We start from the raw sequence: 14506 nt of genomic DNA, 5'->3' as shown, positions 1-14506 counted from the left end.
CTGAAATCAGGAAGCCTGCCAATAAATCTGCATCAAATGAAACACCAGAAACCACAAGGATTGAAATTGCAAAATACACAAGCTTCAACTTACTATCGCCCTCACCAACCAAAAAAGGAGAACAGCCTGAAAATGCAGTGGATGAACCAACTTCTGAAAATTTGATGAAAATGGCTGATGCAGCAGCTGAGGAAAGCGAGAAAGTTATGAACAGTGGAGATGCAAAACAGAAGGGCAAGGAACAGATTCAAGGGTAAAGTAATTGTGTTAATGTATTTTGAATGAAATTTTTTGAAAAATTATGTACTTTAAAAACAATATATTTATAAAAAATATTTAGAACATAAGTTTTAAAATATTATTTTTGAACATGATAAAGAATATTTAGAACATATGCCTTAGAAATTTGAACATAATATCCTTTGTTTATTAGTAATTGTATTTATGTATTTTGGATGGAATTTTTACGAAAATTATGTATTTTTTAAAAAATAGATTTATAAAAAAAAAGACTTCTAGTCTTTCCAGTTGAAAATCACAATTAACATGTTATTGTAGAACATGAAGCGCATTATTTGGAACATGTGCCTTAGAAAGAAAAAACATAGTTTACTTTGTTTAATAAAACTGTTTTCTAATAATAAATAAATATTATTGTGTTAAACAAGGAAAAAGGAAGGGAAAAAAGGAATGTGGATAGACTTCCATTGAACTTAAGGTCTCCTTTCATGATTGAAAATGAAAGCAAATTCAAGAATGTTGAAGAAGGGTATAGGAGGGTGGCAGAGTATGCATTTGCTGAAGGAGATATAACGTAAGTTTTAAAGTACATGTCTATTAATGTAAGTTAAACATTTAATATTTTTAATCTAACAAATAATAATAACTGTCATTTATAGGGAGATCTTGTATTATGACACCGTCACCACAATCACTAGAGAAGATATACATACTCTGGCAGCTAAGGAACATCTCGTGAACAACATTATTGATGCTTATTCATATGTCCTAAACATGGAAAACAAAAGGAGGGGTGTAGGGAAAACAAACAGATTCTTTTTCTCCACACAAATTTACGTAAGTGTATTACATTTATATTTAAATAAAGTTATATGAATAACTTATCACTAATGAAATATCTAACACTGAGTTTAATTTTTCAGCTTACACTATGCACAAAGACGTATTTCAATGCAAAGGATACACAAGAAGAGAGAATGGAATTTCTGTTTAGAAGGATGGAAACAGAGATGAATCATGCAGGAGTGGACAGCTTCAAAAATATACAACTGGTAAGCTGTAAACTTATACTTGATAGAAACCTTAAAACCATAATGAATAAAATTTGAACATAAAGAATCTAAAGTTAAAACATGTTAGAGAATGATTAGAACATGAACATAGAACCTGAAAATTTATTTCAGTTTAAACTGTTAGATAATATGAACATAGCACCTAAACTGCCATTTATTTGACTGAACATGTATTCATGCCTGTCGTAAATGGAGCACACTTCTACCTACTTTGCGTGAATTTCTTGGAAAGCAAACTTGATCTCATCGATAATAGACCATTGCCGGCAAAGATTTCGTTCTTCAAGAAATATGCAAATGAACCAAAACAAATGGGAATACATTAACTTATTCTATTATTTTAATTATAAAATATAATAAAAAAATGCAATTAATGTTTTTTTTCTTACTCAGTTATGGGGGTTTGCAAAAAATTTCTGCCATATCGACAAGATTCAAAGCACAGAGTATGTGGAATCATTTAAAACTCGGACAATTAAAATGCCATGGAGAAGCTTAAGCAACAAGAATGATTGTGGAGTGTTTTTGATGAGGCACATGCAGACATATGAGGCAGAAGATGCAGAAAAATGGGAATGTGGACTTGAGAAAGACAATGTAAGTATTCTTTTTTTCCAATATGAATTCATTTAAGAACAAGATAAAATAGTTTAGAACATGTGTGACACACATTCAAACACAAGACACTCTGTTTTAGAACATAGCATAAAATAAAACAGATGAACAAAAAAGAACAAACAACAACAAAACAACAGAAATAACAAAAAAAATAGAATGGAAAACATATTTTTCCCACAATATTGTACATTCAAGTTACAAACATTGTTTCTAATGTTTTTTTTGGTTATTTGCAGATTGAAATACTACAAAAACTGAGGGTAGAATATTGTGGGAAAATATTATCATCAAAGCTGAATGACGAGCATCATGCAATTTCAATGAAGTCGAGGAAATGGAAGAAAGAGATGAGAATAGATTAGATTAAATATGATTAGACTAGAACTTTATTATATAATACTTTGATTTGAAGGTAGTTTGAATTACAATTTCTGTGTGTTCCTTTTTTAATTTGAACCAAGGTTATGTAGTCTAGATAATATTTGAAAAATATTGTGTGTGTTGATTTTCACATGTTGTTTCGGATAATATATGCATGTTTTGATTTCTAAAAATAGATTTATCATAAGTTCATTGCGTGTTTATTTACTATTAATTTAATATGTTTTAAACATATATTGGCAACTTCTAATAGTAGCAAGATATGTTATAATAGAAATTCTGATACACAAAACAATATTTTGAACCCGTAGTCGTCCTATGTAAAACAATGTTGAAATATCTAAAGTTAACTACACATGTTCTAAAACAAAAGGATATGTTCTAAGATGATATGAACATGTTCTAAGGAATAAAAATTATACAAAATTAAATCCAACTACAGAAGGCAAACTTTAAACAAACAATATTATAGAGACCAGTAATTCATATGTAAAATAAATATTTCAGAAAAAAAGAACAAAAAAATTACAAAGTAATAAATGTAAACTTAAAAATAACATTTGTGTTCGTAAAACAAATAAATTATACTATGGAATAAATAAATAAAAACAAAAAAAGAGTATCTAGCCTCCAAAGAAGTCAGTGAATATTTTACCTACAAAAAAGAAAACAAATAAAAAACATTAATATTTAAAATAAGAAAAAAAAACAGGAAAATATATAGAACATACAGTACCTGAATATAGAACACAAGGCCTCTTTTCTAGAACATTAAATATTAAACAACTAGAACACAGATACCCCTGAAAAATCAAACACATCTTTAAATATTTTAAACACAGTAGTATAATATATAATAAAAAAAAAAAAAAAACAAAACTAGAACATAAAAACAAAACATTAGAACATTAGGCAACATATTTTTGAACATAAAAAAAAAAAAAAAAACTTAAACAAACAACAGTACTTACATTTTTACTTTTGTTTTTCGGGACAATTACGAATATCATGGTAACCCAACTTCTTACAACCTTTACACAACCTCTTCTTCTTTTGACTTTGTTCAATAGCTTTTTCTTTATCACTCTTCAACCGTTTATCACTTCCACTACCTTGAACATGAACCCCGGTTCCTTTGTTCTTTGATACTTTAGGCGGTTTGATCAAAATTTCACTAGGAACACCAGCTCCAATAAGCAATTCAATATCTTGAGCTTTGCTAGAAACACTACCACTCAATCCATCAACAATACTACTTTGAGATTCCAAATCTAACCTCAATGATCGTAGATTATCCACAAGAGCACTTAGTGTCAATTCATTCCCTTGAGCCAAACTCACACAAGAATGAATTTCACTCCACAAATCATTCAACAATCTCTTCCTATCTACAACTTGAACACATTGCTCCAACTCATTCCCTTCTAAATCAAAAATCGTCTTCTTACATGCCATTATACTCCACCGGTTAAGCACATAAGCATCAGGAATTTTTTGAATATGTTTTGCCTTCCAAACCCAAACCATATGCCTACAAGGAATCCCTTGCCTTTCAAATGACTTGCATAAACAACTAGTATCAAATGTTTCAACATTAAAAAGAACATCAAACTTACGGACACGACAACCTTCACCAATAGTATAAACATCCAATCCAAATTCTTTCTTAAAACTATCAAGCCCACAAGAGAAAAGAGCTGATTCAACCTTGTCTTGAAACTCATAAAAAACAGTTGTCGTGTAAACTTCAGAAGCAAATTTCTCTATGGAAGAACGTGTTTTGCATTCAGGATGTTTATGTTTAGAAGAATTATCATTTTCACCTTGAGTATGGCGTTGAGCATCCAAAGAACTTTCGAATCTCATGTAAAACTCAACAAGGGTAAGATGTGGATTAGTGAACTTAGTATAAAAGTTATTCTCACTCTCTGACCTTGATGTGGTTCGCATAATACCACACAAAAATAAATCCCTAAAATAAGCCGGAATCCACATTTCACGCTTCTCATAAATTTGCAACAACCAGTCATTGTTTTCCAACTTAAATTCACTAATAACCTTAGCCCACCTCTCTTCAAACTCAGACGGTTCAATCTCTTCACTCCAAACAGCTTTGCAAATCTTTTGTAGAAAGTCAGAATCTGGTGGAAGATCACGACACACTTTATCAGGCATCTTTTTCATACACTACTACAAAAATGGGCAAAGAGACCCACCCAAAATGGCCAAAGAGACCTCCTTTAAGGGGGTCTCTAGATGGGGGGGTCTCTTTTGAAAAGAGACCCCCCATCTGGAGGGGGTCTGTTTGTTAAAAGCTAGAGACCCCTTACGTAAGAAATGAGGTCTGTTAGGCAAGTCATGGGAAAAATATTTTAGAAGCCAAAGAGACCCGTTAAGAGAGATATGAGGTCTTTCTTTTAAAAAATTCAGACCCCATATGTAAGATATGGGGTCTCTTTGCTCTTTTTAATATTTTTATATTCAACAACTTCAGACCCCATATGTTAGATATGGGGTCTCTTTGAATTATTTTTTTATTATACAAGAGACCCTTTTTCATACCTAACGGGTCTCTTTTTAATTTTTGTTTTAAAAAAAAATCAGCAAAAACGAGCACCGCTGCTATGCGAACTACACATACTAAATAATACGAAGTAATTATGTAACAATTCAACAATAATTCCACAATAACACATATTATTACCAAAAACATATATTTCTCACAAGTAATGCTTCAATTGTAATCTCTTAAAAGGCAAAAATCTTACATCAATTGTAATTTCCAAAAACGTAAAAGATACATCGTAATTTCCAAAAAGGTAAAAATAACAAAACAATGTTCCAAAGTCTAATCATTCACACCGATTACCAATATCTGGAACCAAAACCAAAGCTCACTAACCTATTCCCATACCATCATCTTTGTTTTCTTCATTTGTTTCTTGCTTGAGCAATACTCAATCCACATGTCTCTCCTCATCAACATTTTCCGATGTATAAAACTGTAATAATTAAGCAAATGCAAAGTTCCATAATCATTAACAAAATAGGTAAAGCCACAACAACGAACTGTTTATCAACCTCTGATAATTAGAATTATTGAAAATTTATCATTAGCATAGTCAGAGAGGCCTCTTTGCCACATCTTAGAAACAAAACATAAACAAAGAGAGAAGGAATTTATGCCTAGTCCCTTTTGGTTGATTAGTTAAGTTAGAAATGAATAATTTTATCAATTGTTATGGTATCACATCTACTGGGTGCTACACAAAATGAGGCCCAAAATTTAAGAGACTAGAGTAAATTGGCCTGGTTCCATGTGCAGTTAGATTTTCGATAATGTTCAAACAACCAGACATATGTCCAGCACATCTAGAACTCGGGCATTTAAAGACCGCTGAGAAGAATATTCTTTTATTTTCTTTATTAATTAAACAATATCATTATAAATTTATGTGAAGCTTAGCTCAACAACTATCTCTACGGGAATGGGAGGGGTTGGAGTTGGGGTTGGTCAGACTTGAACACCTGATCATTTCACATCTCCGCATCAAAAAATAATTCAATATCCAGAAAGAGTAGGGATATTCAACATTCTTAGGGTTGATTAAAACACTTACCAAAGCTTCAACGTGATCCAGAGTTCCCCACCTTTCACTATTCCACTGTTGAATAACTCCTGAAGGGCCTCGCCTGCCTAAAAACAACCTGAATTAGGCTTATCTAACCATTAAAACTTGGCAAATACAAAATACTCCTCTTTCTCAAAATAAATGCCAAATTGTTGTCAATAAAAAAGTTAAAAAGAAATCCAACATAAATCAAGGCATTACCACCCATATCTATCTCCATTGAAATCAATACAAGGCAACTAAAAAACAACAAACGACCCAAATGTAATGCTCAAACACAATACCAAATAACAAAAGAAAGTATTTAAGCTAATTACCAATATAAACTCTTTTTCATACAACATAAACCATCTGCAGCCAATTCTTTATACTATAAATATCTCCCCGTTAAGTGTTCCTCAGAAAATCATCACAAACACACCTGATTCTTCAATAGTAGCACACACTGTTGACACAACACATAGCAGTAATTAACACTCATATGTATTTAATGATCCTAGAATCTCAAACAAACCAATACCTTTAGAAGAGACCCTGAGAAAAAGTTATCACCCTATCATAAACACAACAACTGCATAAATTAGAAACTAGATAGAGTATAAAGGACTAAAAACTGTCCCAGGCCAGAAAATCAATTCAATTTTTGACACATTGTTAAAACACGATGATCATTGTTGACATTCAAGAAAACATGTTCTATAAGTGTCAACTTCCCATTTCAAAAAAATATTAACACATATGTATCCATCAGTAGTCACCATCTCCTTGCCGTTCGGGGATCAAGCTCACCACCAAGCCATATCCCTGATTCCCTACCTTGAGCACCATTCTTTTCTCCTGCATCCGTAACCTAATACCAATAAACAAAAAACATATTTTATGTTTTCAAATTTGAGAGAGAGGAGTTTGTGTTTCTTTTAAATATATAAATTTTTGTTGGAGCATGGTATAAGAAAAGTTTGGTCAACTGAACATATAATAAGGAATGGAGAAACTTGTAAATATGCTTTTATATTTGCATATTTTTAAGTCCAAAACAGCCTCTAGCTTAAGACGCCCTGACTCTCTGAGGGAGAGGCGCACATAAGTTTTTAACAACTTTTACGGTTCATTAGAGATCTTGGAATTTCCTTGATGCGCCTTAGTTTTTTTTATACATTGGCTTAAGAAGAGACATACTCCCGTAGTACCAAATAAAATTACAAATGTTACCGGGTGAATTTTTTTAATAAAACTAAATTGGCAAAATGTTCTGCTAAAAGCAAAAAAAAAAAAAGTTGAGCATACATCAAAGTAATCACGGAAAAAGTACTTTTAGTAAAGAATCTTTTATGATAGCTAGTGATAGTATATTCTAAATTTCTTCATAAAGATACAACATATTTCTTAAGAAATTTGTAGCCAAAATTACCAAATTTGCTCAAATGAAAAAATAAAAACTGTATCGTGATTCAGGGTGGAGGGAGTAAAATCTTTTACAGGAAAATATATCTTTTATCCAGCGCTAGTAATCAAGGGTATGGTGGAAATATTTCGGTATACCCGTTTCCCTTGTGAATTTCAGAACAAAAAAATGCAGAACACTAGAGAAATACCATAAGCAGAACAATACTGAATTTTTCCACAAACTGATCTAATTCATATTTTCTGGAACTGAGTTTCAGGAAGGAAAAGACGGCCTTTTGGATCCCTCATTGTTCATATCTCAAATCACTTCCAAGAAATAAAATATGGCAATCCAGGAGAAAATTCTTAAGGATAACTCAAAGCTCTTCAAGGCATTAGAGACTAGTTCTCATTCAATGGCATAAGCACACGACTACACTGATTCAACTTTATTATAACAGGTTAAATATTCAGTAGTATTAGAGTTCATAAAACTTATCCTACCCTTGGTGCATTGATATATTTAATGAATGAAGCAAATTAATTGATCCCTATGCAAGAGAAATGACACTTTCAATCTGCAATAGTTATGCAAATCATATCTGCCAGATATATTCAATAAAAATCTAACAATTATCAAATTCATTTCCACATGAAACACTGAAGCCAAAGCCCTTTCAAGAGACCATTCCTAACTGATCCTTGAAATTAGCACAAACATTGTAAGTGAAATATGAAATCACAAATTCAGGTCTATACACTACACTGCCTCTGAAAAATCATGTTACAGTATCAAAGAATATTGTATGTACTATGTAATTGCAATCATGGTACGAATCATGCCGATATTTTCTTTGCATCACAGACAATAAAACATATGGTGTTCACAACACAAATGTTCACTGATAAAAGACGGGGCACAACTTTTCACAGTAATGAAATGAACAATCTCTAATTTGACAATCGCGAAATCGACAAGAAATCGAAAGCATAACAAATCCAGAACCAAAGATCTACAAAAGCAGATCTAAATCCGAAATGCATATCAACAAAACCCTAAAAATATCCCCATAACTTCTTAACCAAAATCAAATCAAATCATATTTATTTTCTTCAGAAATCGAAAACAGTAAAAATAATTAGATCTTACAGTAATAAGAGATTCAATGTTCTAAACGATTGACCACGAATTCGTCGGTGGTTTGAAGGCTCCAGCTCCTCTGGAATTGGGGGAAGTCTGAGCTGCGAAAACAGAATAGGAGGCGTAGTAGACTGGTCGACAACATGGTTTGATAGAGATGAAGGAGGAGAGGGAGAGGGAGAGGGAGATGTGAAGTTGGGAATTAGGGAAAACGACGTGAGTTGTGAGGAGGGGAGGAGGGGATAGAGCACAAAAGTACCTAAAAAGCGTTCACATTTATTTATTTTTTAATTTAGGATTAGAAAAAGAGACCCGTGTTTTACTTATTAGGTCTTTATCTTCTCTTTTGTTTTTCCATGCGCCATATTCAGTGGGCCCAGCGCAAATTAGAGACCCGTTGCTTTACTTAAGGGGTCTTTCTCCTTTTAGATTTAGTGAGGTATGTGGGGTCCAGTACACATAACAGAGCCGTTATCACTTAAATTAGATCTCTTATATTAAAGAGACCCGTTATGTCGTTCAACGGATCTTTTATTAAGGGTCTCTTTGACTATTTTTGTAGTAGTGATAATATGCCACATGCAAAACCGATGCTCTGTAGAACGAAAGACTTTGGGAAAGGCAACTTTCATTGCAGGATCTTCATCAGTAATCAAACAGAGAGGCTCATTACCTCCCATTGCCTTCACAAATGTTTTAAAAACCCACTTAAAAGACACTATATCCTCATTAGATATAAGAGCAGCAGCAAAGGTAATACACTTTTTATGGTGATCAACTCCAGTAAACGGCCCAAATATCATATTGTACCTAGGAAAAAAACAGAGCAGTTTAGAACTTAAGAACAAAACATTTAGATCATAAGGCATAAAGAATAGAACATTACATATTTGTTGAAAAGGTAGTATCAAATGAAACCATATCTCCAAAAAGAGCATAATTCTTTCTACAAATAGGATCTGCCCAAAAAGCTCTACAGAGTTGATCTTCTTCATCTAACTCATAATCATAAAAAAACGCACTCCATAATAACTTTTTATTCAGAAAATTATTGATAAACATTTGTGCATCAGATCCTTCAATTAATGCCTTCAAATCTCTCTGAATTTTTTTGAAATCTTGCTTAGATGCACCAACATTGTCATATGATCCAGTTAACTCCTTCATTATTCTAAAAGACTTCACTGGACCAATGTTAACCTGTGTAAGGAAACAGAACACACAATTTAGAACATACACAAAATATTATAGAACATAGGAAGGAAACATTAGAAGACAAGAATAAAAAACACCTTTGAATTACCAATAATAATGTTCTTATGCAAAATACTCATTTTCCTCCCATGCTTATGAAATTTGGCACAACCAGGAGTGTATAGAGGATGATTATGTTCTTCTTTGAAGTATGTCACAACATATGATCCATTAATGTTTTTCATACACATTTGAGCACCACAACCAACACGAGTAAGCATTCGCCTTCGTGTAGAACGAGCCTTGTCTGATTTATCTTCAACAGCTTCCACAACAGGCTTACGAGACGCCTTAAAACCTTCTTTATTACATACAACATACTGGAACGCCACTACACCAGTCTTCTTCCTTCTTGTAGTAGTAATTTTTCTAGAAGTGAAACCTGAAGCAGTAGCATAAGCTTTATAAAAGGATAAACCTTCCTCGGGATCTTTAAAATTCATTCCGACAATAGGTTTTAACTCCTCGGAACAAGAGGGAATCCATTCTTTAGTACCACCAGGACTCAATGAAGTAAACACTCTAGGAGTACCAACAGAAGAACTTGATGGTTCATTAACAATAATTCCAACTGCACAACATAGAATAAAATAAAAAATTCAAACTAGTGCATAACATATGCAGAACATAAAAACAAAAACTTAGAACATGAGATAAAAACAAAAACTTAGAACATGAGATAAAAACTTTAGGAAATGAAATTAAAAGTTTAAAAAATGCAAAAAACAAGTAAGGAACATAAAAACAAATAATTAGAATAAAAAACAAATGTTACAATATGAATAAAAGTACAGACAAATGAATAAGATCTAAAGAACATAAAAAGAAATATTTAGAACATGATTGAAAAAACTTAGAACATCATCAACAATGAAGGCGAGAATTAAATCATACCTGATTGAGTAATTGATGAACTAGAAACATGAGATAACATATCAACTTCAGCAGAAGCCATAAAAAATAAAAATAGAGCACAATTAACCTGAAATATTAAAATTAAGAATAATAAGAGATTAAATACAAAACAACAACAAAAAACAAACACAAAATCAAACAAAAACAATTTAAAAAAAATAAAAAGCTAGAAATCGAATGAAAATCAAAAGAGGACAAAGTTCTAATCAAAATATGAAAGTTCATAATCGTTCAATTGAGAATTAGGAAAAAGTTCATAATCGGAACAAAATCAAAAGTCGAATTCAAATAAATACAAACAACAAATAAAGAAATTCAATTAGACTTCCTTCGACAATTGCTGAAATTCTGGGAAAAAAATTGATGAACAAAATCGATAAATTGAGAATAATCAACAAAATTTGAAATCGAAATCCGAAATTCAAGGTAAAACGCAGAAGATTTAATAAATTTGATGAAGAGTCCGAATTCGAAATCCGATTTGTTTCCTTCGTATTTGATTGAAGATCGCTGCGCGAGAAGAGGAGAGAGAAAGAACCAAAAAAAATTTAGAGAGAGAAAAAAAATCGGAAAACAAAAAAAAGAAGGAAAGAAAAAAAAACTTCATGAAATTTACAAAACTTGCCATTAGTAATGAGCAAATCTCAGCAGTTAGATTAAATAAGATCCAATGGTTAAGAAGGTGTTCTTACCATAAGGAAGTGTTCTCACCGTAAGAAGTGTTCTTATGGGAGCCTTCCTATATATATATATATATATATATATATATATATATATATATATATATATATATATATATATATATATATATATATATAGGGTCACCCTCCAATAAGAAGATCATTAAAATGAGAAGAATGAGAAGGAATTATAACCGTTTAAATGTTTTAATCTGACGGATGACATTAGCTCGTGTAAAACAACAAACAAGTTGAAAGACAAAACTAAACCCATCCAATAAAAAATAAAAAACGGCAGGACCATTTTCTCTCTCATTGTTCTTTCCTGAACTTCTTCTTCAATTCCATGGCAGCATTATTTTATCTCTCCTCTTCCTATATTGCTTAATTTAAATACAAAATATTACATCAACTTCAATCAAACTAAAAAAACCCAATTATATTTAATGAAAAATGTCCACATTTCCTTTTTCTCCTTCCTCAGTCTCTTCCATGTCTATTCAACATTGAATTGGTTCTAATCTGCAATACGGTGGAGCTCGAAAATGGTTTTCGCCGTTAATTTCTCCCCATGTACTAGCTGTACGTGGTTTGAGTTTAATGGGGCTAATTGAAGATTTAAATCCGGCCACTTGATTTGTTTTATTATGAGATCCAAATTGCTCTCTTGAAACTCATAAACACGACAAAAATGGCGACAAAATAATTCCCAAACTGTTGTGTTGTTCTACTTTATATTTGCTTATTTGAACTTGTTTTGCTCATTTGTACTAAATGAGTAAAATTTTTTCCTCATTTGTACTAAATGAGTAATTGTTTTTGCTCATTTATACTAAATAAGTAAATTGTTTTGCTCATTTATACTGAATGAGCAAATTTAAAATAAAGGAGCAAATCCGTTGTATATACTCTTCCGCCATTGTTGAATGGGTGAAGTCTATCATGTCATCACGTGCTAGGTAATGATGCATTATTGTTGGATCTTAATTTGAATTTGCAAATTATATTGTGGCGTCATGTATTCATGGATGGATGATTCAGGAGAGAGAAAATGGAAGTACGGGATGAAGAAAATGCGATTGAACGGAGATTAAGGAGAGAGAAAATAAGAAAGAGGTGCCATGGATGGATACTTGGGGAGGAGAGAGAAAATGGAGTATGAAAGCTGGAAAGATGGAACTCTGGAATTGACGTACAGTAGTACTCTGTAATTGAAGGCGAAATGGGGGAAAATAAAAGAAATCAGATTTAGTTTAGAGCTGTTAGATCCGATTACATCCAACACATGACATTGCTTCTCATTCTTCTCATTCATTTTAAGTCACTTTCTCATTTGAATATATATACCACGGGATATACGGTTTGTTTTCGATTTTTGTGTAACTTCATTATTACTTCATCTCTATTTCAGAATTCACGTATTGACCCGACAAATTTAATTTAATATTGATACAAGTGAGATACTTGATAATTTAAGTACACTCATTGGAAATTTAAAAATAATAAATGATTGAAGAAATGAGTGTAAAAGTATACAAAAATTAGAATGAAAAAAAAAGTCGAAAGTAATAATTGTGACTCTTAAAAAATACGGATGGAGTATCTTGTATTCAGGATTTTTAGGCAAAATCTTTGCAAATCTGCAATGTTAAGCTATCCACAATCTCTATTCTATAAAGGAACTTCTGAGGTCATAATCGTAAATGATATTTTGGTGTCCCTTATATAATAGTCTAAAATGCCCCTATTACTTACAAATAATATTAATTGTAAATAAAATAAAAACGCATAATTAGTCAATCAAATTTAATACTATATAAAAATTATATTACATTAATTATACAATAAGATAAAAAGGCATAAAAATATTAGCCAACCAAATTTAATCACAACAGAGAAAAAGTCAAAAGTAAAAAAGAAAAGTTACAATCAAACATTTAATCAGAGCCGAATATACACCTTATTAATCGCATAATTTATTTTTTGCTTTTAAGTATCTTATTATGCCACATTTTCATTTTGACATAAATAAATCATATTTTAATTTAAAAATTTTAAATAAAATTCAATCAAACAAATATATGGAGTACTCCGTAATAAAAATCCATCCCCCAATTATTTTGATTTCTACTTTTTCTGTATATAGCATTTCGAATAATTGTTTCTATATAACATAGTTTTGCTTTTATATACATCTTCCCACGCATCGCGTGCATATAAAACTAGTTCTTACTGTTAGATACTGTGTACTCCCTCAGTTTTTATTTACTTGAATCACTTATAAAAAATGAGTGTTTTTATTTACTTGCATTATTTTATAATTTCTCTCCCCAACATTTGATCCCACTTGTTAATTCTTTATATTTTCTCCAAATATATTTTGCACCACTTATCTAAAAGTTTATTCACCCCACTTGTAGTTTTTACAATAAAAAAATTTCACTTGTATTCTTTCACGGGCCACCTAAAACAGTATATATGTCCATGCAAGTGATGAAAAACGGAAGGAGTATAATAGAGATATTTTTGTAACCATCTAAAACCAAAAAAAACCCTTCATGGCATGGTAAATACTTATGTAAAAGAAAATTAAATTAGTCCATCATTCTATTGATGTCCTATTCACCTTATTTTCACTTATCATGTTTAATAAGATAACATAAGATAAATAAGGGCCAATAAGTGTAGATAAGATAATACTCCGTATAAGATAAGTTCAGATAAGATAATATAAGATAAGTTCAGATAAGATAAGATAAGATAATGGTCAATAAATTCAAATGACACCTTTTTATAACTTGCAATAATGACCGATAAGGTAAAATAAGATAATATAAGTGACATTCAGGAGAAGAGTAGGATACCTAAGCTAGTATATCCCTTCTAGGAAAAAGCACCACAATCCTTGTTTGTATAACTAGTTAAAAACCATGTACTTATAAATGATTTTTGCATAACTTTTGAACATGTATAGTAATCCTCCATTTAACCTAAACAATGGGACTCATATTTCACAATTTTCACCCTTTAGTACCATTTACCTTTTTTTCACCTTTTACGATCTCAAACTAACTTTCCGGCAAGTTAATCCAAGACTAACTCAACATTATATTAACCACAACAACCACATGTGTATACATATATAAAAAGAGTTAAGCTAAAGTTTGCGGTCTAACCTTTACATTT

At 31.4% G+C, this 14506-nt stretch overlaps 3 protein-coding genes across 3 annotated transcripts; 1 reads left to right on the top strand and 2 right to left on the bottom strand.

Moving 5' to 3' along the window:
* Positions 1–680: 680 nt before the first annotated feature.
* Positions 681–2453, top strand: LOC130459800 (uncharacterized). The gene is made up of 5 exons (XM_056827353.1): positions 681–814; positions 900–1077; positions 1164–1292; positions 1707–1910; positions 2168–2453. Exons 1-5 carry the CDS (start codon positions 729–731, stop codon positions 2291–2293), a joined length of 723 nt encoding a protein of 240 aa, XP_056683331.1. The 5' UTR covers positions 681–728; the 3' UTR covers positions 2294–2453.
* Positions 2454–3287: 834 nt separating this feature from the next.
* On the bottom strand, positions 3288–4487 carry LOC110798054 (protein FAR-RED IMPAIRED RESPONSE 1-like). The gene has a single exon (XM_022003183.1). It carries the CDS (start codon positions 4485–4487, stop codon positions 3288–3290), a length of 1200 nt encoding a protein of 399 aa, XP_021858875.1.
* Positions 4488–5792: 1305 nt separating this feature from the next.
* On the bottom strand, positions 5793–12635 carry LOC110805425 (protein FAR1-RELATED SEQUENCE 5-like). Its single transcript, XM_056841610.1, has 11 exons — positions 12597–12635; positions 10620–10707; positions 9764–10296; positions 9358–9671; positions 9060–9281; positions 8017–8101; positions 6703–6794; positions 6465–6478; positions 6366–6389; positions 5933–6009; positions 5793–5840 (listed from the first exon to the last, which is right to left on the bottom strand). Exons 1-11 carry the CDS (start codon positions 12633–12635, stop codon positions 5793–5795), a joined length of 1536 nt encoding a protein of 511 aa, XP_056697588.1.
* Between the last annotated feature and the right edge of the window lie 1871 nt (positions 12636–14506).

This window comes from Spinacia oleracea, chromosome 4 (assembly GCF_020520425.1).
Source record: "Spinacia oleracea cultivar Varoflay chromosome 4, BTI_SOV_V1, whole genome shotgun sequence".
Classification (NCBI taxonomy): Eukaryota; Viridiplantae; Streptophyta; class Magnoliopsida; order Caryophyllales; family Amaranthaceae; genus Spinacia; species Spinacia oleracea.
This window is presented reverse-complemented; position numbering and strand designations above follow the sequence as displayed.